Source organism: Salvelinus namaycush, chromosome 3 (assembly GCF_016432855.1).
Source record: "Salvelinus namaycush isolate Seneca chromosome 3, SaNama_1.0, whole genome shotgun sequence".
NCBI classification, from domain to species: domain Eukaryota; kingdom Metazoa; phylum Chordata; class Actinopteri; order Salmoniformes; family Salmonidae; genus Salvelinus; species Salvelinus namaycush.
The window spans coordinates 3,001,256-3,028,942 of record NC_052309.1 but is presented as its reverse complement, the minus strand read 5'-3'; the positions used below and the strand labels follow the sequence as shown (position 1 = coordinate 3,028,942).

The window sequence follows — 27,687 nt, the reverse complement described above, 5'->3', positions numbered from 1 at the left end:
TTGAGTCTTCTTGGGTAGGACGCTACAAGCTTGGCACACCTGTATTTGGGGAGTTTCTCCCATTCTGGGCGCTCTAGAGAAGGTTTTCATCAAGGATCTCTCTGTACTTTGCTCCATTCCTCTTTCCCTCAATCCTGACTAGTCCCCCAGTCCCCGCTGCTGAAAAACATCCCCACAGCATGATGCTTCACAGTGGGGATGGTGCCAGGTTTCCTCCAAACGTGAAGCTAGGAAGAGTCTTTGTGGTTCTAAACTGCTTCCGAATGATGTAGGTCACTGTGTGGACCTTCAATGCTGCAGACATTTTTTGGTACCCTTCCCCAGATCTGTGCCTTAACACAATCCTGTCTCGGAGCTCTATGGACAATTCCTTTGACCTCATGGCTTGGTTTTTGCTCTGACATGCACTGTCAACTGTGGGACCTTATATAGACAGGTGTGTGCCTTTCCAAATCATGTCCAATCAATTGAATTACCACAAGTGGACTCCAATCAAGTTGTAGAAATGTCTCAAGGATGATCAATGGAAACAGGGTGCACCTGAGCTCAATTTCGAGTCGCATAGCAAAGGGGCTGAATACTTATGTAAATAAGGTATTTCTGTTTTTGATTTTTTTTTAATGAATTTGCAAAAACCTCTAAAAACCTGTTTTTGCTTTGTCATTATGGGGTATTGTGTGTAGATTGATGAGGGAAATGTAATTTAATCAATTTCAGAATAAGGCTGTAATGTAACAAAATGTGGAAAAAGGGAAGGGGCTGTTTTTGTGAAGTGGAAACATCAGGGGTCTGGTGTAGCTCAGTTGGTAGAGTATGGTGTTTGTAATGCTGGGGTTGTGAGTACAATTCCCACAGGGGACAAGTATGAAAATATATGTACTTAAGTTGTTCTGGATAACAGTCTCTGTTAAATGTCTAGGAGCAACAATGGCTTTCAATGAGGCGCCTTCATAGGATGCCACCGTTCCAACAATAATTTTGTCAAATTTCTGCCCTGCTAGAGTGGTAGGCCACGTGAGTGCTGAAGTGTGTAAAAAATGTCTATCTTCGGTTGCAACACTCACTACTGAATTTCAAACTGCCTCTGGATACAACGTCAGCACAAAAACAGTTTGTCAGGAGCTTCATGAAATGGGTTTCCATGGTCAAGCAGCTGCACACAAGTTTAAGATCACCACGTGCAACACCAAGTGTCGGCTGGAGTGGTGTAAAGCTTGCCACCATTGGCTTGCCTAGTTAAATAAAGGTTAAAAAATAAATAAATTGGGATGCTGGAGCAGTGGAAATGTGTTCTCTTGAGTGATGCTTCACTGTCTGATGGATGAATCTGGCTTTGGCGGATGCCAGGAGAACCCTGAATGCATAGTGCCAACTCTAAAGATTGGTGGAGGATGAATAATGGTGTGGGGCTGTTTGTCATGGTTCCAGTGAAGGGAAATCTTAATGCTACAGCATACAATGACAATCTAGATGATTCTGTGCTTCCAAATTTGTGGCAACAGTTTGCAGAAGGCCCTTTTCTGTTTCAATATGACAATGCCCCTGTGCGCAAAGCCAGGTCCATACAGAAGTGTTTTTTTGAAATTGGTGTGGAAGAACTTGACTGGCCTGCCCTGACCTCAACCCCATCGAACACCTTTGGGACGAATTGGAACACCGACTGCGAGCCAGGCCTAATCGCCCAACATCAGTGCCCGACCTCACTAATGTTCTTGTGGCAGAATGGAAGCAAGTCCCCGCAGCAATGTTCCAACATCTAGTAGAAAGCCTTCCAGGAAGAGTGGAGGCTGTTATAGCAGCAAAGGGGGGACCAACTCCATATTAATGCCCATGATTTTGGAATGAGATGTTCGACGAGCAGGTGTCCACATACTTTTGATCATGTAGTGTAGCTCTTTATTTAGGTTGATGGCATGATGTTGAAACAATGACTTGATTCAAACAACCATTTTACTATCAACATTGAAACGAGGTCAAATAACATATGTCTAATGAAATATACAATTCTACATAATTTCAACAACCCAATATGTATAGAATATAGGATGACAAATATTTGTTATGTTTCTATGTGGACTTTTCAACGTATACATAGTTCTGATGATTATGTTGAAATTATATCAATGTAACAACCTGTTAGTCAGGTTAAGTCAATGTATTTAAGTTTAAGGTTTACCCTAATCAATTGATTACAAAGCTGGTTGAAATGAAAAGAGTAATGGTTCATTTCTTTTTTTTTTCAAATAAAATGTATTTTCCACATTGATCCCTCTTCACAATACATAGACAAATTCAGTTGAAACAACATTGATCCAACCAGTGCGTGCTAGCTACATGTATTCTAAAACTTACCCCTTGGTATAATGAGTTCTCATTTTTGTTTTTTCACAGAAATGCACAACAATATCATGTCAGGTTGAAATTGACAGCACTCAGTTCAGCTGGTCTGATGCTTCTCCTGCGGCCTACACCAACTGGGGAACTGATCCCGTGCAGCCAGATCTCAGGTAGGACAGGACATGTAGGGTGACAGATCTATATAATCAACTGTATCACAGTGATTGTACAGGGTGTATTCTAGCTTCGTAGTCAAAAGATGTTCTCTCCCCGACAGTGAAAAGCAGAGCGGGATTTGTGTGGCAGTGATCAAGGAGGCAGGACAGGACTTTGGGAAGTGGAAGTCCCATATATGTCGTCATGAGCGTCCTTACATGTGCAAAAGAGCACTCAACAGTAAGCTCAGATCTTCAGAAAACATTACTGGATAAATAACCATGTGAATTATGTGGTATTAGCTCAAATTACTGTGACATGACATGCAATCTTGATTCAACTTAATACATTGCCAATTATTATATGGTTTGATATGGTCCTATTTAATTATCTCAAGGCAATTCAATACAACGCAACAATGCAGATAAAAGTGGTCACTGCTCAATAGAACTCTGTGGCGCTGCTCGGCGGCAGAACGGCGCTAACTTCAAACGTCTACTGAGGCTCCTGAGTGAAAACATGGGCTTTTTCTAAATGAAATCTGCTCAATACAAAACTAAATAGGGAGTAAATATATATTTATTTTCAAAGCTAAAAGACTGAATTTCAATATCCATCCTCCGTGAAGACATTCTGTTCCTGTTTTCATTGTGTATTTCTGAGTCTTTCCATTTACGTCGCCATAGAAACGGCCCCTCTCAGCGCAGATTGATCGCGGTTATATGCAATGAAAGCCAATATGTGAAAATGACGAAGGTATCAAGTTGATTTTGATTTGTCCAACCAGCGGAAACACCTCCAAATGGTACCACCTCACAACACCAAATATGGAAGAGATACTGCCAAGAGTAGCGCAGTCTAAACTAGCAACGATCACAGCAAATTCATGTTCTTATTTCATCAACACTGTCAAGTGCACGTATATTAGCTAAGGTGACAATATTGTAGAGAACAATCTAATGATTAATTATATGTAATTTTATAATAACACAGGGCAAAAGAAAACAACGTTTTGACATTGATTTCGTAGCAGCCTCTTGAATGGCCCGTTTTTTTCTACATTGTACAGCAGTGAGTGAATGTTATATACCAGTGGTCACCAACCTTTTTTGAGTCAAGATCACTTTGAATCAAAATGCAGATTTGTTTTAAACTTTACTTAAAAAAACGTAAGCCTATGCAACATTAACCAATTAAAAACAGAACTTTAGCAATGAGGTTTGTGCAGTAAGCTAATACAGCTAATACATTATCACCACATATTGGGCTTTGCTTGAATTGCCCTGCCAATGCATTGTTGTTCAGGCCATTTAAAAAATATATATTTAAAAATTTGAGGTAGGCTTTATGATCACCCCGGTAATAGATCCGTTGTTGTATTACTTGTGAAGCACAGCTGAGTGAGCATACATTTAAATAATTTGCTTTTTATTTTTATTTTCACCAGGCTGATGGTGCCTGCATCTGATGGTCAGTCTCAGCGGAGGGAGAGAGCAGCAGACTGAGAGTCTGCCTCTCATCATCCCTCTGGTCTCCCTTCCCTCCACTGACACCTTCCAGATGATAGCGAAACTTGAGTCGCACCGCATTAATGCACAAATTCATGGTGTCACTCCTATGAACAGAGAATGTGAAATATTCCTCGATATTAAAAAATACCCAAGCCGCTAATAACAACAACGCAAGCCTATATGTAACCAATGTGAAATGGCTATCTAGTTAGCGGTGGTGCGCGCTAATAGCGTTTCAATCGGTGACTTCACTCGCTTTGAGACTTTGAAGTAGTGGTTCCCCTTGCTCTGCAAGGGCCGCGGCCTTTGTGGAGCAATGGGTAACGATGCTTCGTGGGTGACTGTTGTTGATGTGTGCAGAGGGTCCTTGGTTCGCGCCCGGGTCGGGGCGAGGGAACGGACTAAAGTTGTACTGTTACATATAGATACACTTTCCTACTCATTCATTACTGCTGCACTGCTTGTTGTAGCGCTGAGTGGAAATAGTGCATTTTATGGCTTATAAAAGTGTTAAATACAAAGTGCTTAAAAACATAAACTTAAACATAAACTCACTCATAAAAACAGCAGCTCTTTGCTGTATTCGTATGACAGTTTCTTTCTAATCATGGTTTTAAACGTTCTGATATCTCACAGTATCAACTTTGCTGTAGCTATCTTTTATGCCTACATTTCTGCAGACACTGCCATCTGAGCCATCCGTTTGGCCAGCGGTAGACCTAGCAGTAGTGCACTTGATTTGCTACCTAGCAAACCTAGCAAACCTAGCGGTAGACCCAGCGGTAGTGCACTTGATTTGCTCTCTGGGCCCGCCCGGGTAGGCAGAGTTTGTACCAGTCGAGCGTGATCTACCGGTTGGTGACCACTGCTCTGTACTGTGTTGTATTTTCATCTGAAAAGCAATTTGCCCTCCCGGTTGGATCAGCTTCAGTGGGAACTGTTACTGGGTGGTCAGCAACAAGATGTTCCTGACCAGCTGGCATGAGGCTCAACAGAAGTGTTCAAGTGAGGGGGCTAACCTGGTGACAATTAAGACGTAAGAAACAACACATGATTTACTGAACATAATGATTGATAAGAAAATGAAAACATTTTCTAATTCGTATCACTTGTTGTTTTAGTCAAGAGGAGCAATACTTCATCAACACTCATCTGCCAGAACTGAATCAAGGGGAAGTGCCTGATGTCTGGATTGGTGTTGCAGGTATAGCAGACGTACAGATTTAACCCCTAGCTTTATTTGGCCAATATCTTATGAGTTGTTCACTGTAATCTGTGACACTTGACCGATTTGGCATTGACAAGCACTGCTGGTTGCATCGTTGTAAAGAGAGACTGCAGAATATTTACTAAAACTCAAATTTTAAATCAATGAAAAGGCCAAGTCTACAATTTCCTGATTTGTGATGTCACTAGATGAGGACCAGGATGGTACATTCAGATGGGTGGACAAAACAGATATTACGTTCTCCAATTGGAAACCTAGCTTTCCCAAGAACACAGTAAACCTCTGGGACTGTGGTCAAATCTACACCGGTAAGGGCATGTGGTCTATACTACACGTATCACTTAATCAATCAACAAACTCCCTGGATCATAGACGAAGAAAGGTACAAAACTTTGTTTTATTGTTTTTGTCTTACAGGAGATTTCTCTGGAAAATGGGAAACAACCAATTGCTTCAAAAACCTGGGATACATTTGTAAAATGGTGGGGGGTCAAAATGTTAAGCCTACCTCTGTTCCAGGTTAGTGGAACAACTGTGGCTAACAACTGGAAGCCCTTTGTTTTGTATTCCTATAAATCATATCAATGCAAACTAATACGTTCTTTATTCTATCAATATATTGTTTGACATTTAACATAATACTTTACATTGTGTTGGTGTAGATTCTCATTGTGATGCTGGGTACCTTCTCTATGGAGACTACTGCTATCACTTTGAGACTGAAATGGTGAAAAATTGGCAAGATGCAGAGAGTTACTGTGCCAGTCAAAGAGGCCATCTGGCAAGTTTTCATACTCAAGAGGAACTGAGCTTCATAACTAGTGAGTGGTTGACTAAATGTAAAAAAATAAATAAAATAAAAATAAAAACATCTATATTTTGTACAAATAACAGGTAGTATTTTCTTTTCTTAAAAATATTATATTCCATTGGAAATGTTATTTTGCAGCTCATATGCCCGCACCATCCTGGGTTGGTCTTAGTGACAGTAGGACAGAAGGAGTGTGGGTCTGGTCGGATGGGACTCCATCCGTGAGTGACAAATATGCCATTGATTAAAAGTTTGTGGGCCAATTTTTTTTGTGGTATACACATTTGAGAGAGTTTAGCTTAAATTAACATTCAGTTTGGCTTCACTCTCTCTTCCAGAACTTTCTACCATGGGCGTCCAACCAGCCTGATAACTGGCAGGGCAATGAGGATTGTTCCAATATTAGGGGATTCAACCACCATGAAGCAGGGCTACTCAACGATGACTTCTGTACCTCCACGTTAGAATTTGTCTGCAGAAAAGGTCTGATTTGTCCTTTCACCACTTCCCATTGCTGAATGTTCTTTGTAAAAAATATACACATACAGTGCATTCGGAAAGTATTCAGACCCCTTGACATTTTCCACATTTTGTTTCTTTACAGCCTTATTCTAAAATTGATCAAATTTGTATTTTCCCTCATCAATCTACACACCACACCCCCCACAAAGCAAAAACAGATTTTTAGATTTTTTTGCGAACGTATTAAAAATATGAATAAAATATCACATTCAGAGACTTGTCCCGAAGCCACTCCTGTGTTTTCTTGATTGTGTGCTTAGGGTTTATGTCCTGTTGCAAGGTGAACCTTTGCCCCAGTCTGAGGTCCTGAGCACTCTGCAGCAGGTTTTCATCAAGGATCTCTCTGTACTTTGCTCCGTTCATCTTTGCCTCGATCCTGACTAGTCTCCCAGTTCATGCCGCTGAAAAACATCCCCACAGCGGATACTGCCACCTCCATGCTTCACCGTAGGGATGGTGCTAGGTTTTCTCCAGACGTGAAACTTGGCATTCAGGCAAAATTGTTCAATCTTAGTTTCGTCACACCAGAGAATCTTGTTTCTCATGGTTTGGGAGTCTTTAGGGGCCTTTTGGCAAACTCCAAGCGGGCTGTCATTTGCCTTTAACTGAGGAGCTGCTGCTGTCTGGCCACTCTACCATAAAGGCCTAATTTGGTGGAGTGCTGCAGAGATGGTTGTCCTTCTGGAACGTTCTTTCATCTCCACAGAGGAATTCTGGAGTTCTGTCAGAGTGACCATTGGGTTCTTGGTCACCTTCCTGACCAAGGCCCTTCTCCCGCGATTGCTCAGTTTGGCCGGACGGTCAGCTCTAGGAAGAGTCTTGGTGGTTCCAAACTTCTTCCTTTTAACAAAGACGGAGGCAACTGTGTTCTTGGGAACCTTCAATGCTGCAGAAATGTTTTGGTGCCCTTCCCCAGTAGCTTGCTGAGGATTTTTTTTAAATGTAATCAATTTTAGGTCTGTAACATAACAACATTTGGAAAAAGTCAAGGGGTCTGAATACTTTCCTAAGACACTGTATATTGGCTCACTATTCAAAAGTAAATGCCCGTTGACCACAGAATGTTCATCACTCAACTGTATTTCTAATCCTCAGAAAAAGGTCAAGGACCTCCACCCATACCTCCCACATCGGGGCCAGGTAAAAGGAGCAGCTTCTCTCCTAAGTTTACCATTCTTTGCCTCTCAAAAATATTTCACTTGCAATTTCCAACAAGAAATCAGTTTGACAGTTGGCCATTTTAACCACACACAATTATTTTATTTTTTTCAGAGTGTGTTGTAAGACAGGGCTGTAGTCTAAGCCCTAACCTATTCCAAAATATATCATCCGATTTTTCCTGCAGATTGGAATGAGAAGTGTGGCTCTTGGATGTCAGACCCGTTCAATGACTACTGCTACCTGTTTAACTACCTGTCCATGAGGAAATGGGCTGATGCACGTGCCGACTGTGTAAACCAGAAAGGGGACCTTCTCAGCATCACCGAGCCCTTTGAGCAGGCCTTCATTCAATGTACAGATGGGTTAAAAAAAGTGCTATTAAGCTTCTCAGTTAAAAAAAAAAAAGAATTACAACAATGTTGTTTATTCACAATGGCAATTGAAGTGAATAGTACTCTGATGTGTTGTGTTCATGAACAGCTAAGGTTCAGCTGATTCCTACGGGGGTCTCTGTGTGGATGGGGGGACACGACTCCATTACAGAGGGGGGTTGGGAGTGGACTGATGGCTCTCCTTTCAGATACATCCACTGGAACGCAGGTAATAGTCCTAATGCTTTCAGATACATCAAATCAATTAAAATTGTATTTATCACATGCGCCGAATACAACAGGTGTAGACCTTACAGTGGAATGCTTATTTACAATCACTTTTAACCAACAATGCAGTTTTAAGAAAATATTTACTAAATAAACTAGTTAAAAAAAAGTAAGACAATAAAATAACAATAACGAGGCTATATACAGGGGGTACCAGTATCGAGTCAATGTGCGGGGGCAGAGGTTAGTTGAGATAATTGAGGTAATATGTACATGTAGGTAGGGGTAAAGTGTCTATGCATAGATAATAGATAATAAACAGCGAATAACAGCAGCGTAAAAAAAGGGGGGGGGGGGGATCAAAGCAAATAGTCCGGGTAACCATTTGATTAGCTGTTCAGCAGTCTTATGGCTTATCCACTGAAACGCAGATAATGCTTATTTTTTTAAATATTTTTTTGCATGTATTTTAGAGGGGTGACTCCCCCGAGTGGCGAGGTGGTACAAATACCAAGCATCACATTTCTCTACCTCCTCTTTGCCTCACTCAGGCAACCCAGACAACTATGGAGGAGAGGATTGCCTTTCCATGCTTATCAACACCGGCTACTGGAACGATGACAACTGTGATTACAATAGAGGATATATATGCAAGCGCAGAGGTAACCTGGTCCTGTACAGATGGTTGTGTTTTTGAACATTTTCAAATGTTATTTTTAAACCCTACTTCCATGGTTTCTTTCAGGAAACACACCAGTTTCTCCTCCACCCCACGATGGTAAGATAAATGAACCCTGCTCTTATAGATAAATCATTTATTTTACTAGGCAAGTCAGTTAAGAACAAATTCTTATTTTCAATGACGGCCTAGGAACAGTTGGTTAACTGCCTTGTTTAGGGGCAGAACGACAGATTTTTACTTTGTCAGCTCAGGGATTCAATCTTGCAACCTTTACGGTTACTAGTCCAACGCTCTAACCACTAGGCTACCTGCCGCCCCAATAAACTTGGCGAGGAGGGTTTGACCTGTAGTAGAGTTAGATAAAACCACGTCGTCCATCAGAACAGCCACATTATTCAATGGTAGTTTTAAACTATTTCCCTTGTTCACAGTAATCTCAGATGCCTCTACTGTTAGAAGTGAGTTAGAAAGCTCTCTACCTGGGATGGTCAAGGAATAAACTGTGGACTATTAATGCTCTTTGTTTACTATTGCCTTTTTAAAATCTGATTTAAGAGTCTGGAGACTCCTTTTTCACTGTCTTTGAAACCTGTTGACCGTGTTTGTACGGGTTGTGATCTCCTGTAGGGTTTGAAACTGCTTACATCTGCGAGGACTCCAGTGCTGTCCTCCACTGTGATACCAACAGTGTCATCAACATTCAGTCAGCTTTCCTTGGCCGCAAGAGTGACAAGATCTGCCCCCACCAGGAAGGAGCTTCAGGTACAGAACAAATTGCTTTTACCTCTGAAACTCAAATAGGTTATAGCTATAAGAGCAACTAACTCCTAATGACATATAATTTATGTGTTGGGCTTAATACAGTGCTTCAGACAGTCATGTTACTAACGCATTGGTTATCCCTATCAGGAACATGCACTGTAGATGGCATCCTGCCTTTGGTACGAAAGGCGTGTGACAACCGACCCTTCTGCTTCTTGTATGCCTATACTGAAACTGACCCCTGCCCTTCAATCTCCAAATACCTGGAAGTGGTGTACAGCTGTGAGCAAAATGGTAGGCAACCAGACCCAACCCCCACCACATCCAACCCTAACCAGACCCAACCAGACCCTAACCAGACACAACCCTAACCAGACTCAACCAGACCCTAACCAGACCCAACCCCCACCAGACCCAACCAGACTCAACCCCCACCAGACCCAACCCCCACCAGACCCAACCAGACCCAACCCCCACCAGACCCTAACCAGACCCAACCCCCACCAGACCCAACCCCAACCAGACCCAACCCAACCAGACTCAACCCAATCTAATCCAACCCCCACCTGACCCAACCCCCACCAGACCCAACCCCCACCAGACCGAACGCCCACCAAACACAACCCCCTAAAAAACTGAAACCATGAATCACTGTTACATTATTTTACTGCACTTATTTACATTATGTGCCTCTTGTGGTTGTGTTTTGATCTTTCAGTGTGTCTGAGGGGACTGGGTGTGGAGGATGGTAACGTCACTGACGCCATGCTGTCCGCCTCGTCCTCACAGAGTTCACACGGTCCGAACGGAGCTCGTCTGAATGGTGGCTCTTGCTGGATGCCATCAAATCCCTGTACGTTCCACCTGGCACCTCGTCCTTCATCTCACATTTGGAATTTGTGAAAGAATTAGATTTTTCCAGAAATTAACTTCAATCACGTTAATTTCCCTCTCCACTGACATCACCACAGTAAACTCCTGGATCCAGGTGAACCTGGGTGAGGCCAAAAAGATCACAGGTGTTGTGATCCAGGGGTGTCCTACTGCAGATCACTGGGTGACTAAATTCAAGATCCAGCACAGTATGGATGGAAGCAAATGGACTGACTACAAAGACGATGGAGGGGTAAATCACATCAAACATACACAGCCGGTTTCCCAGGTACAGTTTATGCCTAGTCCTAGACTAAAAATCAGTCTAAGACCAGGCTCAATATGTGTCTGGGAAGCCAGCCCACAATTTGTAGGTCTTTGGTCCAATGCCCCATATTGGGATAGCTGGATTATAAACTCCAGATCATAATTGCACTTTGTTCTTCCTATTTGTCCAGGTATTCACAGGCTGTATGGACAGAAACACTCCAGAGACACAGCTTCTGGGCACTCCTGTCTCTGCCCAGTATGTCAGGATTCTTCCCCAGGAATTCAACGGACAGACTGGTCTTCGCTTTGACATCCTGGGATGTATACCTGAATGTAGGTGAAAACTGTTTTGCTAACCTCTTAGCATTTCTTTGTTGAGAAATGTTTTGTGTCCACTCAGAATACAGAGAGAGGTGTTTTCTTTTCACAGATGCTGTGTCCTGTGATGCAAAGCCCAACTTTAACTTTGCAAATGATCGTATGACGTAAGTCCCTGCAACTACTGCCCTCTACTCCAAAATGCCTGCTCAGTTGCCCAGATCCTAACGACTACGCCAAGATCCTGACGACTACTGTGTCAAGTTATTTTGGGTATGGGCTGAGCAGGCAGTGTGAAGTAGAGGCAAAATAGGATTTTAATAAGACATGAATGGAAAATACATGAAGCTAATTTCACATTGTGTATCTTTCAGTGTACACTGCCCAGCAGGATGTGCACAAGTACTATATACTGTTTATGGCTCTGGCATATATCGTGGGGTGAGTGAATTAAGTGATTTTAACCATCAACTCCCAATGATTCAACAGAAAATGTGGAGTGAGGAATGTGAGGATATTGATGTATGTTGATATGTGCTTGCATTACACGAAGGACTCCGACATCTGTGCAGCTGGTATCCATGCAGGAGTAATCCTGAATGATATCGGAGGAGACTGTACTATGTTGAAAGAACCAGGCCAGAACTTCTACAGCGGCTCCACCAAGAACGGCATCACCTCCAGGCAGTGAGTGTCTCATTATTGCACGATGGTGCACTGTCTACACTAAATTAATTAATTAATTAATTACGAACCAAACCATGCAGCCAATACCAACATAGTAACCTTTGACCTTCAACAGGTATGATGGGAACTATCAAATATCATACCAGTTTGCAGATCAAGGTATGTTAGACTACACCAATGCTCAGACATCAATCAAGTAACCTAAGGACACTAATATGGGCTCCCGAGTGGCGCAGCGGTCTAAGACACTGCATCTCAGTGCTAGAGGTGTCACTACAGACCCTGGTTCGATCCCGGGCTGTATCACAACTGGCTGTGATCGGGAGTTCCATAGGGCGGCGCACAATTGGCCCAGCGTCGTCCGGGTTTGGCCGGTGTAGGCCGTCATTGTAAATAGTAATTTGTTCTTAACTGACTTGCCTAGTTAAATAAAAAAAATATGATTGGAATGTTATTGAATGTGCTGTAGGCTACATGCTGTCTCAACTCCTACTTTGCAGAGTTGAGATGCTCGGGGCCTGACTGGTATGAATTTGGAGATTTCTGCTACAAGCCCTACGGAGATAAAAAGACATGGCATGCAGCCCGTGGAGAGTGCAGGAAGCTGGGAGCTGACCTGGTGTCCATTCAGTCCATGACAGAACAGAGCTGGCTGGAGAGCTACCTTTACATGGGTAAGAGTCCACCGGGTCTCTATGGGAAAGTATGGGTCCGTATGGGAAAGTATGGGTCTCTATGGGTCCGTATGGGGGAACATGAACGCTACTTATTGTTGGAAAGCTTAGCTGACGACTCCTTTTGATGTGTCTTCCTTGTAGCCACCAATGATGTGTGGATTGGGCTGAATGATGTGGGCTTCTCAGGCCTGTTCTCCTGGTCAGACAACCACTGGGTCACTTTCACCTACTGGGCACCAGGAGAACCCAACAACCATCAAGGCTTCAATGAGGACTGTGTGGAGATGTTTTATCAGGTAACACGGTTAGCTTGGGCACACATGCTTAACTCTTAACTATTACCCCATACTCTTATCCTTACTGTTATCGTCACTTTAACCTGACGTTTGTCCAACCGAAAGTTTTATGTTCTTTTATTACAGACTGGTAGATGGAATGATGTCCCCTGCACAGAACTGAACACTTATATATGCAAGATGCCCAAAGACCACTACCCGCTTCCCTCCGTCATGCCCACTATGTATGGATGCACACAGGTGAGTGCTTGTCCTGTTGTACTTGTACCTGCCTATAGCTGTCCCTCTGCAGCACCACATCAGTGTGTGTGTGTGTGTGTGTGTCATAGGGCTGGGACGCCTATGGCTATTCCTGTTACTGGATGGAAGAGACCGCCAGAACCTGGTCAGACGCCAAGGCCTTCTGTGAGCAGCAAAACAGCAAACTGCTACACATTGGGGACATGTGAGTGTGATTACCTCAGCATCTCACAAGATGTGTGTATGTTGTGGCAGATACAGATCATCAGTCTGGTGTATTTCAATCTGTTGGAAACTGGCTGGTCCATTTTTATTTCTTATCCAAAGGGGCCATCACATTCAAGACCAACAAACCCTTAGAATCTTGGCATGCCTCAAGATGTCTATAATGCTGGTCTTTGATTGGTGTTGAATTGTAATGTCTGTGATGTCTTTCCCAGTTATGAACAGTCCCACTTCACGGTGAAACTGGCTGGATACACTGGTTTGTGGTGGATCGGACTGAGGGCCGGGGGTGATTCAGGAGGGGTGGATTACATCTGGGATAATGGAGCACCTCTCACCTTCACACACTGGGATCGAAACCAGCCAGGTACAGTCATTTTACACCCATTAACGAATCTGAAGTATTTTCATGTTAGTATATCAGTTGAATTGTTTACCATTGTCTTTGTGATACTCCAGATAACCATGCGGGAACCTGTGTTGGCATGACTACGGGCCTTACTGGTGGGTTCTGGGATGACAAGCCATGCACTGAGGTGTTCCCATTCGTGTGTGAGACACCAAGGCCTGACATCACCCCGCCCACTAAACCTCCAACTCCTCCCCCTTCATTGGACTGTGCGGACGGTTGGACGGCTGAGCGACACTTCAGGAACTGCTACAGGGTAAAGATACAGACTAGCTTCATCTGAACTGCTACAGGGTAAAGATACAGACTAGCTTCATCTGAACTGTTACAGCGTAAAGATATAGACTAGCTTCATCTGAACTGCTACAGGGTAAAGATATAGACTAGCTTCATCTGAACTGATACACTGTAAAGATACAGACTAGCTTCATCTGAACTGATACAATGTAAAGATACAGACTAACTTCATCTGAACTGTTACAGCGTAAAGATACAGACTAGCTTCATCTGAACTGCTACAGGGTAAAGATACAGACTAGCTTCATCTGAACTGCTACAGGGTAAAGATACAGACTAGCTTCATCTGAACTGCTACAGGGTAAAGATACAGACTAGCTTCATCTGAACTGATACACTGTAAAGATACAGACTAGCTTCATCTGAACTGTTACAGCGTAAAGATACAGACTAGCTTCATCTGAACTGCTACAGGGCAAAGATATAGACTAGCTTCATCTGAACTGCTACAGGGTAAAGATATAGACTAGCTTCATCTGAACTGATACACTGTAAAGATACAGACTAGCTTCATCTGAACTGATACACTGTAAAGATACAGACTAGCTTCATCTGAACTGCTACAGTGTAAAGATATAGACTAGCTTCATCTGAACTGATACAGGGTAAAGATATAGACTAGCTTCATCTGAACTGCTGAACTAGTACAGGGTAAAGATACAGACTAGCTTCATCTAAACTGCTGAACTAGTACAGGATAAAGACACAGACTAGCTTCATCTGAACTGCTGAACTAGTACAGGATAAAGATACAGACTAGCTTCATCTGAACTGATACAGGCTAAAGATACAGACTAGCTTCAGCTGAACTAATACAGGCTAAAGATACAGACTAGCTTCAGCTGAACTAATACAGGCTAAAGATACAGACTAGCTTCAGCTGAACTAGTACAGGATAAAGACACAGACTAGCTTCATCTGAACTGCTGAACTAGTACAGGATAAAGATACAGACTAGCTTCATCTGAACTGATACAGGGTAAAGATACAGACTAGCTTCATCTGAACTAGTACAGGGTAAAGATACAGACTAGCTTCAGCTGAACTAATACAGGGTAAAGATACAGACTAGCTTCAGCTGAACTAATACAGGGTAAAGATACAGATTAGCTTCAGCTGAACTAATACAGGGTAAAGATACAGACTAGCTTCAGCTGAACTAGTACAGGATAAAGATACAGACTAGCTTCATCTGAACTGCTGAACTAGTACAGGGTAAAGATACAGACTAGCTTCAGCTGAACTAATACAGGGTAAAGATACAGACTAGCTTCAGCTGAACTAGTACAGGATAAAGATACAGACTAGCTTCATCTGAACTGCTGAACTAGTACAGGGTAAAGACACAGACTAGCTTCATCTGAACTGCTGAACTAGTACAGGGTAAATATACAGACTAGCTTCAGCTGAACTAATACAGGGTAAAGATACAGACTAGCTTCAGCTGAACTAATACAGGGTAAAGATACAGACTAGCTTCATCTGAACTGCTGAACTAGTACAGGGTAAAGACACAGACTAGCTTCATCTGAACTGCTGAACTAGTACAGGGTAAAGACACAGACTAGCTTCATCTGAACTAGTACAGGGTAAAGATACAGACTAGCTTCATCTGAACTAGTACAGGGTAAAGACACAGACTAGCTTCATCTGAACTAGTACAGGGTAAAGATACAGACTAGCTTCATCTGAACTAGTACAGGGTAAAGATACAGACTAGCTTCAGCTGAACTAATACAGGGTAAAGATACAGACTAGCTTCAGCTGAACTAATACAGGGTAAAGATACAGACTAGCTTCATCTGAACTGCTGAACTAGTACAGGGTAAAGACACAGACTAGCTTCACCTGAACTGCTGAACTAGTACAGGGTAAAGATACAGACTAGCTTCATCTGAACTAGTACAGGGTAAAGATACAGACTAGCTTCAGCTGAACTAATACAGGGTAAAGATACAGACTAGCTTCAGCTGAACTAATACAGGGTAAAGATACAGACTAGCTTCATCTGAACTGCTGAACTAGTACAGGGTAAAGACACAGACTAGCTTCATCTGAACTGCTGAACTAGTACAGGGTAAAGATACAGACTAGCTTCATCTGAACTAGTACAGGGTAAAGATACAGACTAGCTTCATCTGAACTAGTACAGGGTAAAGATACAGACTAGCTTCATCTGAACTAGTACAGGGTAAAGACACAGACTAGCTTCATCTGAACTAGTACAGGGTAAAGACACAGACTAGCTTCATCTGAACTAGTACAGGGTAAAGATATAGACTAGCTTCATCTGAACTAGTACAGGGTAAAGATACAGACTAGCTTCATCTGAACTAGTACAGGGTAAAGATACAGACTAGCTTCATCTGAACTAGTACAGGGTAAAGATACAGACTAGCTTCATCTGAACTAGTACAGGGTAAAGATACAGACTAGCTTCATCTGAACTAGTACAGGGTAAAGATACAGACTAGCTTCATCTGAACTAGTACAGGGTAAAGATACAGACTAGCTTCATCTGAACTAGTACAGGGTAAAGATACAGACTAGCTTCATCTGAACTAGTACAGGGTAAAGATACAGACTAGCTTCATCTGAACTAGTACAGGGTAAAGATACAGACTAGCTTCATCTGAACTGCTGAACTAGTACAGGGTAAAGACACAGACTAGCTTCATCTGAACTAGTACAGGGTAAAGATACAGACTAGCTTCATCTGAACTAGTACAGGGTAAAGATACAGACTAGCTTCATCTGAACTAGTACAGGGTAAAGAGCCTCAAACACTATATGAACTGAAGAAACAACAACATAGCGTTATCTGAAGTGCTACAGGTTGAATCTGGAAATGTTTGTTGTAGCTCTTCATGGTGGACTTCTCCAAGAAGAAGAGCTGGTCCGCAGCCCGTGAAGACTGTACCTCCAGGGGGGCAGACCTTGTCAGTATCCATAACATGGAGGAAGAGAACTTCCTGTCCACGTACACCATGGGGAAGACCAAGTGGATCGGTCTGAAACACAACCCTACAGATGGAGGTTACCACTGGAGTGACGCTACTCCTGTGAGCCACACCAACTGGGGACACGGGGAGCCCAACAACCACGAGGGTCGTGAGGACTGTGTAGAGATGGTGAGCAACACAAATGGAACGTCCTCTTGGTGGAACGATCTCAACTGTGATGCCCATCAGGACTGGATCTGCATGATCTCCAAGGGGAAGAAACCCATCATACCTCCAGTGCCCCCTCCTCCTGTTCCAGGTAGCCAGCTTAGTGCACCTCTGATCGCACTGTTAAACCATAAGATAGCACCATAGAGTCGTGATCATTGATTTGTTCCGGAAGTTTATATGACCTGTATGACCCCTGAGAAATGGCTTGTATGTTTTCCAGCACCTGACTGCGGTACCAATGCTGTCTGGAGGAAGAACAATGGCATCTGCTACTACTACAATGACACCGACATAGTAGACTTCCAGACAGCTATGTCCCGCTGCTACAATGAGAAGGCTCAACTGGTCTCCATCTTAAACAAAGATGAACAGGAGTACATCAACACGATGGTGTGATATGCTTGTCCAAGCAGACCCTTTTTTTTGTTTTGTTTTTTTGTTTATCGGTTGTGCAGATGTTACAAAAAATCTCAGTGGGCGGCTCCTCTCAGTAACGTTTCTTGACATTGCAGATTGGGACGGGACGGGCTGAATCATCATGGATTGGAATGTATGTGTTTGGGATTGCAGCAGACCAATACCAGTATGTATTTTTTTTTGTATTGATACTACCCATACTGTTGTATAATATGGTGTGGGACATTGTCAACACTGCTAACCACCTATCTCTGTTCCCCTACCCAGGTGGGTGGACTGGTCCCCTGTCACATATGTTTTCTGGGGTCCGGGAGAGCCTAATAATGCCAATGGGGAGGAACAGTGTGTCCAGATGAACAGACATCAAGGTACTGATGTAAACAGGTTGAACTTTCTGGAGAGAAAAAATAGAATAAAAATAGAAATAAAAAATATTAAACACCCATCCAACAATTTTGGTCGCATATTTTGCTGTACAACATGACATTACGGTGCCTACAACAAGAATCAACCAGATAATAATGATTAGTCTTCGTTGTACTGTTGTTTTCGAGTGCCTTAGAGATAAAAGTGCGCACAGATTCGTTACTGTTGTTGTTTCATCATTACTACAGCGATAAACGGATTGTCAGGTAAAAAGATACTGTATGACCCATATACTACCGACTCAATGTTTTCTTTTTTTCATATCGTGAATTGTCTATACGTTCGTTAACCATTTCGCAGGCTGTACCAAAACCTCTCGCGGGAATTTGTTGACACCTTGTTCAGTCATGTAAATTCATTAGCTAGCTAGCAAACTTAATTAGCAGCATATCCAAACATTTGAGGAAAGAAAGAAAAAGGGATACTTCTTCAGAAGATATATCATATCATTGCAATGAACTTGACCCTCTTAAAGAGACAGTGTAGAATTTTCAATGGGATGCATCTCAATACACGATGTAGAAACCTAGTATTCCACAAATGACTGGAATGTCAATGACAGGTTTTTGTATCAACATTTTAGATTCTTATAAGAAACAATGGCTTTTTACAGGGTTAAGGCACAAAAGTAGCTAAAACTTTATATAGGCCCAATATAGGCTGTATCTCAATCAATTTATAAATCTTATTTTCTGGTGCTTTTATGTTGTGCTCCTAACTTTTATGTTGTGCTCCTAACTTTTTCATTTTGGGAGCACCATTCTACCACTGAAAATGGTTAATTTAGTGCCCTGCATCCAACATATTCTGCATCTTGTGTCTCGTAGGTAATTGGAATGATGTCAACTGCGCCCGTACCAATGCAGGTTACCTGTGTAAGAAATACCCTGGTGAAGACCACACTCCTCCTCCTCCCACCCAACCCTGGACGGGATACTGCCCAGCGGGTACGGCAGACACATCCCCATTAATACTACAGGTGCTGATTTGTGAAATGATCCCCCAAAACACTACTAGTAACCAGTGTCTTTGTCTGTTCTAGGATGGATGCTGTTCCGAAACAAGTGCTTCATGTTCCAAGGGCACAAGCACGGGATGAAAGCCAACTGGGACTCTGCTCGGAGTTGGTGCCAAAGTAAAGGAGCAGAATTAGCTGTCATCGACAATCAATATGAGAACGGTAAGCTACAGAAGAAACTCTAGCTTTAGAGATCCAGTCGATCAAAGTTCCTTTGACTTTTTCCACGGTGGTTTTATATTTGAATGGCCTCTGTTCTCCAGACTTTGTGTCCAGCTATCTAAGGGATCTGAAGCTGCCAACATGGATTGGTTTGACAGACAGCCTGGTGGAGGGAGGGTTTGGCTGGAGTGATGGTGTGAGTCCAGTGTTGTACACCAACTGGGCCGACAAGGAACCCAACAACAATGGAGGACGGGTGAGAATCATGCACAGCTCCAACATACTTCTGATGAGGGGTTTTTGAAGGTCACCATGAATGTCAAAGATTCTAAGGTTTTTCAACTCATAGACTGGATCGGTTTAAAACGAGATAATAAGCTAATAAGTTTCACAAAGATTAGACTTTGACCTATTTCCTCCCCCAGGAGCACTGCACCGCCATTACCCATAACCACTTGGTGAGTGGACGCTGGAATGATGACTTGTGCACTGAGGAACATAGCTGGGTCTGCTCCATGAAGAAATGTTAGTGCTGACTTTTTAAAAAACAAAACTTTTTTTTGCACACAACTCACTCTTTGCAGCTTAATGATTTTGTGACTTTTTGTTAAAAGTTCTATAATTTAATTCTGACAGCAAGTAGTATGGCTCCGCCAGCTCCAACCCAAAACCCCTGCCCCTCTGGTTACGTCTCCTGGTATAAGAACTGCTACAAGCTGGTGGAGGAGCCGAAGACGTGGGAGGCAGCTCAGGTGGCCTGTGAGCAGGAAGGTGGTAACTTGGCCAGCGTAGACATGAGCTACGACCAGGCCTTTGTGGCCGGGGCTATACTCCAGGGCAAAGCAGACGCATGGATTGGACTAAGACGCAAGGTACTTGCCCAATCCTCTTTTATAGAATTGAACTGGCATTAATCACAACAAAGATCATTTGAAGTTGTCATTTCTTTGATTACGGTAAGTGGACAGGGTGCTCTTGGTTGATGGTTTGTTGTATCTGCAGGATGATAGCAGTTCATATAAATGGACAGACGGCTGGACAGTGTTCTTCACTCACTGGGGACCTGGGGAGCCTAGTAACCACAAAGCAGAGGGCTGTGTGAGCATGCATGCAGACCCTATATTCCACGGAACATGGAACGACACCGATTGTAATTCTGCTAAGGCCTACATCTGCAAGACCTCCTCGGGTAGGAGCTACAGAAAGGATTCACATCCCTTGACTTATTCCACATTTTGTTGTGTTACAGCCTGAATTAAAAAGATTGACGAAATATATTTTTTTAATCTCACCCATCTACACACAATACTCCATAATGACAAAGTGAAAACATGTTTTTAGAAATGTTTGCGAATTTATTGAAAATGAAATACAGAAATATCTAATTTACATAAGTATTCACACCCCTCCGTCAATACATGTTAGAATCACCTTTGGCAGTGATTACAGCTGTGAGTCTTTCTGAGTAAGTCTCTAAGAGCTTTGCACACCTGGATTGTACAATATTATCACATTATTCTTAAAGAATTCTTCAAGCTCTGTCAAGTTGGTTGTTGATCACTGGTAGACAGCCATTTTCAAGTCTTGCCATAGATTTTCAAGGTGATTTAAATCAAAACTGTAACTAGGCCGCTAAGGAACATTCAGTGTTGTCTTGGTAAACAACTCCAGTGTATATTTGGCCTTGTTATTGTCCTGCTGAAAGGTGAATTTGTCTCCCAGTGTCTGTTGGAAAGAATGAAACAAAGTTTTCCACTAGGATTTTGCCTGTGCTTAGCTCTATTTCGTTTATTTATATCTATTTTTTCCCCCCCTAGTCCTTGCCGATGACAAGCATACCCATAGCATGATGCAGCCACCACCATGATTGAAAATATGAAGAGTGGTACTCAGTAATGTGTTTTGTTAGGTTTGCCCCAAACATAACGCTTTGTATTAGGACATAAAGCTAATTTATTTGCCAATTTTTTTTCAGTTTTCCTTTAGTGCCTTATTGCAAACAGGATGCATGTTTTAGAATATTTTTATTTAAACATTTTCTTCATTTGTAAAATTTTCTTGAAAGAGAATTCCACTTTGATATTATGGGGTATTGTGCATAGGCCAGTGACACAAAATATATATTTTTTAAAGTCGGAAGGACACTTGACATCTCCACTGCAGCATAACCCCCTAAGGTCGATGTCCACGCCCCCGAGGACATCTGATTTGCATAACAAAAAAAATCCCCATTTAAAATCTGTCTCTCAATCCACCGCATCCGCCTATGTTGCACTTCTGCATCTGCGGTGAAAAGTGACAGAGCTAGAGAGGTGTTTGTCAGACCATGAGACATCCTGAAAAAGATGAAATTCTCACGAACACAGTGGTGTTCTCCGTTTTGTTCTACGACCCCCCACAATCGTTTTGGGACCCGTCTGAATTTGGTACAGCCGATCTGCCAACTTCTGTCTGAAGCTTCCCGAAGAGTTTGGGATACACACTAATATGTTTAGTTGCAAAACTAAGGGGTTAGATAGTTGTAAAAAAAATAAAAATAAGAAATACAAAGTTTCCTGATCTTTCTTATATCTCTGAGATTTAGGACAAACACTTCAGAACAAACTTCCTTTAGATTATGTTTTGGGGACTATCTGTTGTTCAATGTAGTGAACCTGTTATTCAATGCGTTTGTATGGGCTAATAGCAGTAAGGGCAAATAAAATGTTTGATCAAAAAAAAAATCTCTATATTTTTTGGATTCTTCAAGGGGTCTTAAAATTCTAAATGAAATAGCAAAATTATCCTTGGTATGACCTTCTTAAAACAATTCCATATAGCTTAGTAGAATCCCCTCCCCCGGCTTAGACAGGGCTTAGACTCTTATGGCATAAGCAGACTAATTTAACTAGCCCACTCTTGACAAGTGCACTATATTTTCCACAAGTTACCATAATTGCAGTTTCAAAATGTCACCTGTTAAAATACTAAATGTTTATATTCCTCTCTCCTCAGAGTCTCCTCCTCCAACCCCAGCCCCTGGAGATGGGAAATGCCTTTTTGGCTGGGTTCCCTATGGTCGCTACTGCTACTTTGTATACAACGGGCCCCAGGGATATTCCTGGCCAGAGGCCAGACACTACTGCCAAATAGTGAGAGGAGACCTGGTGTCCATCCACAGTAGAGCAGAGGTGGAGTTCATCACGAAAATGAATTACACCAGAGAACACAACGTCTGGATCGGCCTGACCAGGGACAACAACTGTAAGTGGGTCGTTCTACAAAAACCGTGCCTTTTGCATACCTTCTTTATTTGAAGTAGAAATAAAAACCTGTTATATTAACTGAAGTGCCCTTTAAAATAGACCCATGGAGAATTCAATATATCAGATTTTTTAATATGAATAAAGTCTTGCTAAAATGCCAAAATTCAGCATTTTGACAGGTCCCTCTACCAGCCCTGTATCACTTCTAGGAAGATTTCAACCCACTTAATCCAATCATTTCTCTAATGTTAAGACCTAGTTATTGTGTTGCTTTGACAAAGTCATTTCTGGAGATGATTATTTATTTAATGTGATTAGTGATTCATTTACATCTGTCACTCATTTTTAAGGACAACCCTGTTACGTGACCTGAACTCTCATTTTAATGTGGTGAAACTATTCTTTTAAATATTTGGTTCAATAGAAACATTAAACATCTAATAGTTAAATCATAGTGTAAAAGCAGGTGAGATGCTTCTACTCTTTTTTTGCCATTTTCTGGTGTTTTGTGGTGAAAAACTGAGCGGGTCGAGTATAACACGTCAACCCCGTTACCCATAGATAGACAGGCTAGAAATGTTTGAGCAATTCCATTTTTTGGTGAAGCTTGCATTCAATTGCCAATCCTTGTTGCACACAACCAGCTTCCATTCCCCCTGTCACGAGAGGATTTATGGCTGATTTAAGATGACAGAGTTACGTTCAACCGTGTTACTTCTGGAAAAATGGTTTTTTATTAAGTTGAACATGTGCTCTTCATTACAGACTTTTAAACCAAGTTACACTTCTCAAAAGGCATCAAATCGGTGGAACGACCCAAGTCCCATTGTGCACTGACCTTTTACCATATGGTTTTCTCACCTAAGTGTCTAACGTTATACTATATTTATATATTTTATATATATATATTATATATTTATTTATATTTATATTTAAGTCATTTAGCAGACGCTCTTATCCAGAGCGACTTACAAATTGGAAAGTTCATACATATTCATCCTGGTCCCCCCGTGGGGAATGAACCCACAACCCTGGCGTTGCAAGCGCCATGCTCTACCAACTGAGCCACACGGGACCGTACTAATATTTATAACTGTTTCCAGTTGGCTGGAGTTGGACAGACATGCAGGCCTTGGCTTTCCTAAACTGGGCACCTAACGAGCCCAACGAAGCCTTCCACCAAGGAGACGTGGGAAGAGAGAACTGTGTCGAGATGTACCCTGACGGACAATGGAATGATAACAACTGCGTGCAGAAGAGAGGATATGCCTGTCGCCACCGCCAATGTGAGTACTCAGTATAACTGATCCAGACAGGCGCAGGGTCCATCGATGCAGTATATTCAGATGTAAACGCCACTGTTATTTCTCCTGCAGACTACACCACAGATGGCGGTGGTATAGTCATTCCCACTGATGCTCCCGAGGCTAGCAGTAAGTTTGCTATACTAGTTGCAACATTGAAAAAATAAACATAGATCGTTCCCGAAACCATAGATCATAAAAATATTCATTCATATTTTGTCCTTTGTTAAACAGGTGCAGGACTGATAGCTGGGGCTGTGATTGGGGCCATTGTTGTCTTCACCTTGATATTTGGACTGCTATATTACGTCTTCAGCATCAGAGGAGTCAAGCTGAGTGACGTCAGCTTCCCAACAAGAACGGGAAGGAGCGTTGATGTGGTAAGTGAAGCTTATGCTTAAGAAACCACGGTTGCTATAAAAGATGTACATGATGGTAACAGAGCACCAGAGAGGAACTAGCACTTAGCTGTAAACAAAGCAAATAACAACAGGGATAATAGACATCCTTGCCTAGTTCCTCTTATCTATATTTGAGATAAGGGGCGATGTTCATGTGAGGAGGTTTACAGGGATTCATGAACACTCTCCAAATGTTCAAATTTAAGAATCTTCCCTCAAATGACACGATTTGTTCTTATATTGCAGCCTGCTTTCAACAACCCCAACTTTGGAGGAGAATCGGAAACATGAAACATGGGATTTGGATCAGTTTTTGTATATTTGTAATGAACCATGATTGCCACAGTTTCTCTTGTATAAGAAATCACCATGTCAATAACTTAGGTCTGTTTAAATAAAGCATTAATACAACAATCTCTAAGAACTGTTTTTGAGACATATATTTTTGAGAGAATATATTTTCTATTAATCTCTTTAATTCTTATAAATCAGTCGGCAACATATAATATTTTAATTTCAAATGTTTATACTTTTTTAGGTTGATGCTTGTCTGTGGTAGTATATATCGCACTACATTAGTAATAAAATCCCTTTTCTGAATACCAAAGAAACTGGGCTACAACGACCACCGGAGATTTAATATATCTGCCAAATGGTCAAGCTATTTTACGATAATGTATGGAATATTATTATTTACTGTTGTATTTAATGTATTGATAATGCACTATTTTCTAAAAGAGGTTTGAATTTTTTTAATACTATTTCTAGGTGTCTTGCGTGCCGGAGACCTTTCAAATGTGTCTGTGGCTGAAAACATCATAGTTATATTTTCCCTTGATTTACTTTTGTTATTTTAACCTTTATTTAACTAGGCAAGTCAGTTAAGAACAAACTCTTATTTACAATAACGGCCTACCAGGGAACAGAGGGTTAACTGCCTTGTTCAGGGGCAGAACGACAGATTTGTACCTTGTCAGCTCGGGGATTGTGATCTTGCAACCTTTCGGTTACAAGTCCAACGCTCTAACCACTAGGCTAACTGCCGCCCCGAATATATCATCTGATTTTACTTTTGTTTTATAAATGTTTTGTTATCATTTCACCTCATAATTCAGTTTGCTTGTGTTAGACTGCTATTTCACAGTCCCTAAGTCCAGAACAGACTGTGGGAGGCACACAGTACTACATAGAGCCATGACTACATGGAACTCTATTCCACATCAGGTAACTGATTTTAATAGAGAAAGTACAAAATGTTTTGTAAATTCATACACTGTATGCTGTAGCTTGTGTTGTGCTTTTATTAATAGTTTGAATGTTTTTAAAGTACACTACGTGGCCAAACTTATGTGGACACCCTTCAAATGAGTGGATTTGACTATTTCAGCCACACCCGTTGCTGATAAGGTGTATACAATCAAGCACACAGCCATGCTATCTCCATAGACGAGCATTGGCAGTATAACGGCCTTACTGAAGAGCTCAGTGACATTCAACGTGGCACCATCATAGGATGGCACCCTTCCAGCAAGTCAGTTCGTCACATTTATGCCCTGCTAGAGCTTCCCCAGGTCAACTGTAAGTGCTGTTATTGTGAAGTGAAAATATCTAGGAGCAGCAACGGCTCAGCTGTGAAGTGGTAGGCCACACAAGCTCAAGGATCGGGACCGCCGAGTGCTGAAGCACGTAAAAATCGTCTGTGCTCGGTTGGAGCACTCACTACCTAGTTTCAAACGGCCTCTGGAAGCAACGTCAGCACAAGAACTGTTGGTCGGGAGCATCATAACATGGGTTTCCATGGCCGAGCAGCCGCACACAAGCCTAAGATCAACCATGCGCAATGTCAAGCTTCGGTTGGAGTGGTGTAAAGCTTGCCGCCATTGGACTCTAGAGCAGTGGAAACACATTCTCTGGATTTGTTGAATCCCACTTCACCATCTGGCAGTCTGACGGACGAATCCAGTGGAACGCTACCTGCCCAAATGCATAGTGCCAACTGTAAAGTTTGGTGGAGGAGGAATAATGGTCTGGGGCTGTTTTTCATGATTCGGGCTAAACCCCTTAGTTCCAGTGAACAGAAATCTTAACGCTACAGAGTACAATGACATTGTAGACGATTCTGTACTTCCAACTTTGTGGTAACAGTTTGGGGAAGCCCCTTTCCTGTTGCAGCATGACAATGCCCCATGTAGTGTATTTGTGGATTCTGGGATTAATTAATTTTCTACCTGATACCTTTCATCAAGGTTTTCGATTTAGTTTTTTTTGTAAAAGGTCAAGGTAAATTAATCCATGAAAATAATATAATTTAATGTGTCTTAAATTACCCAATTTTCATGAATTTGATGATATAAGCTTGAAGCCCATTCAAAAATAGTACGAGACTTGAACCAGGAAGAAGACTTTCATAGGGTATATAATGTTACCCAGGACCTTCTAATTAGCAGGCTTTGTATGGGTGGAGTTTTGGCTTGCCAGGTGACATCACTAGACAGTATTAATGAATAGACCAATAACAAAGAGAGTTACAAACTAGAGGGCAGCATTCCAGAAAGAACTTTCGGATGAAAATGATTTAGAAGCCGATTGTCTTCCTGCTTTGTATGCGTTAGCTTACCTGTTGTATTAAACACTCCTCTTTCTGACATTATTCACACACTCTCAGCATTCGCTGCTTCAAGTTCAGTAGCCCACCGCTCCTCTCCTAGTTAGAGACATACAGTACATTCGGAAAGTATTCAGACCCCTTGACTTTTTCCACATTTTGTTAAGTTACAGCCTTATTCTAAAATGGACTAAATAAAAAAAATGGCCTCATCAATCTACACACAATACCCCATAATGACAAAGCAAAAACAGGTTTTTTGAATTTTTTGCAACTGTATGTACAAATAAAATACAGAAATACCTTATTTACATAAGTATTCAGACCCTATGCTATGAGACTCGAAATTGCTCAGGTGCATCCTGTTTCCATTGATCATCCCTGTTTCTACAACTTAATTGGAGTCCACCCACAGTTGACAATGCAAGGCAGAGCAAAAACCAAGCCATGAGGTCGAAGGAATTGTCCATATAGCTCTGAGACAGGATTGTGTCGAGGCACAGATCTAGGGAAGGGTTACAAAACATTTCTGCTGCATTGAAGGTCCTCAAGAACACAGTGGCCTCCATCAACCTCTACAGGATCGGTGGTTCCCCGACTGGACGGTTGAGCTAACGTAGGCTAATGTGATTAGCATGAGGTTGTAAGTAACAAGAACAATTCCCAGGACATAGACATATCTGATATTGGCAGAAAGCTTCAATTCTTGTTAATCTAACTACACTGTCCAATTTACAGTAGCTTTTACAGTGAAACAGAGGAAGAGGAATACCTATGTGAGAATGCTGTTCATCGACTACAGCTCAGCATTTAACACCATAGTACCCTCCATATTCGACCCTGGGTCTCGACCCCGCCCTGTGCAACTGGGTTCT

The 27,687-nt window shown here is 42.0% G+C and overlaps 1 protein-coding gene across 1 annotated transcript in view; it reads left to right on the top strand.

The window, feature by feature from the left end:
* LOC120044750 (macrophage mannose receptor 1) overlaps positions 1–24,613 on the top strand; it is a 36,227-nt gene extending 11,614 nt beyond the window's left edge. The window contains exons 6-40 of the mRNA XM_038989427.1: positions 2,392–2,507; positions 2,615–2,733; positions 7,911–8,078; positions 8,207–8,326; positions 8,877–8,987; positions 9,635–9,769; positions 9,917–10,051; positions 10,488–10,622; positions 10,741–10,895; positions 11,101–11,245; positions 11,343–11,397; positions 11,605–11,671; positions 11,784–11,917; positions 12,033–12,076; positions 12,418–12,591; positions 12,736–12,890; positions 13,017–13,130; positions 13,220–13,335; positions 13,571–13,722; positions 13,815–14,020; positions 16,923–17,322; positions 17,455–17,624; positions 17,747–17,817; positions 17,919–18,019; positions 18,905–19,024; positions 19,120–19,257; positions 19,359–19,513; positions 19,683–19,782; positions 19,894–20,129; positions 20,260–20,446; positions 22,252–22,500; positions 23,606–23,788; positions 23,879–23,935; positions 24,041–24,186; positions 24,454–24,613. Of these exons, the coding sequence (XP_038845355.1) occupies positions 2,392–2,507; positions 2,615–2,733; positions 7,911–8,078; positions 8,207–8,326; positions 8,877–8,987; positions 9,635–9,769; positions 9,917–10,051; positions 10,488–10,622; positions 10,741–10,895; positions 11,101–11,245; positions 11,343–11,397; positions 11,605–11,671; positions 11,784–11,917; positions 12,033–12,076; positions 12,418–12,591; positions 12,736–12,890; positions 13,017–13,130; positions 13,220–13,335; positions 13,571–13,722; positions 13,815–14,020; positions 16,923–17,322; positions 17,455–17,624; positions 17,747–17,817; positions 17,919–18,019; positions 18,905–19,024; positions 19,120–19,257; positions 19,359–19,513; positions 19,683–19,782; positions 19,894–20,129; positions 20,260–20,446; positions 22,252–22,500; positions 23,606–23,788; positions 23,879–23,935; positions 24,041–24,186; positions 24,454–24,498 (4,914 nt within the window). The 3' untranslated portion in view covers positions 24,499–24,613. The remainder of the gene's footprint in view (positions 1–2,391; positions 2,508–2,614; positions 2,734–7,910; positions 8,079–8,206; positions 8,327–8,876; positions 8,988–9,634; positions 9,770–9,916; positions 10,052–10,487; positions 10,623–10,740; positions 10,896–11,100; positions 11,246–11,342; positions 11,398–11,604; positions 11,672–11,783; positions 11,918–12,032; positions 12,077–12,417; positions 12,592–12,735; positions 12,891–13,016; positions 13,131–13,219; positions 13,336–13,570; positions 13,723–13,814; positions 14,021–16,922; positions 17,323–17,454; positions 17,625–17,746; positions 17,818–17,918; positions 18,020–18,904; positions 19,025–19,119; positions 19,258–19,358; positions 19,514–19,682; positions 19,783–19,893; positions 20,130–20,259; positions 20,447–22,251; positions 22,501–23,605; positions 23,789–23,878; positions 23,936–24,040; positions 24,187–24,453) is intronic.
* Positions 24,614–27,687: the final 3,074 nt, after the last annotated feature.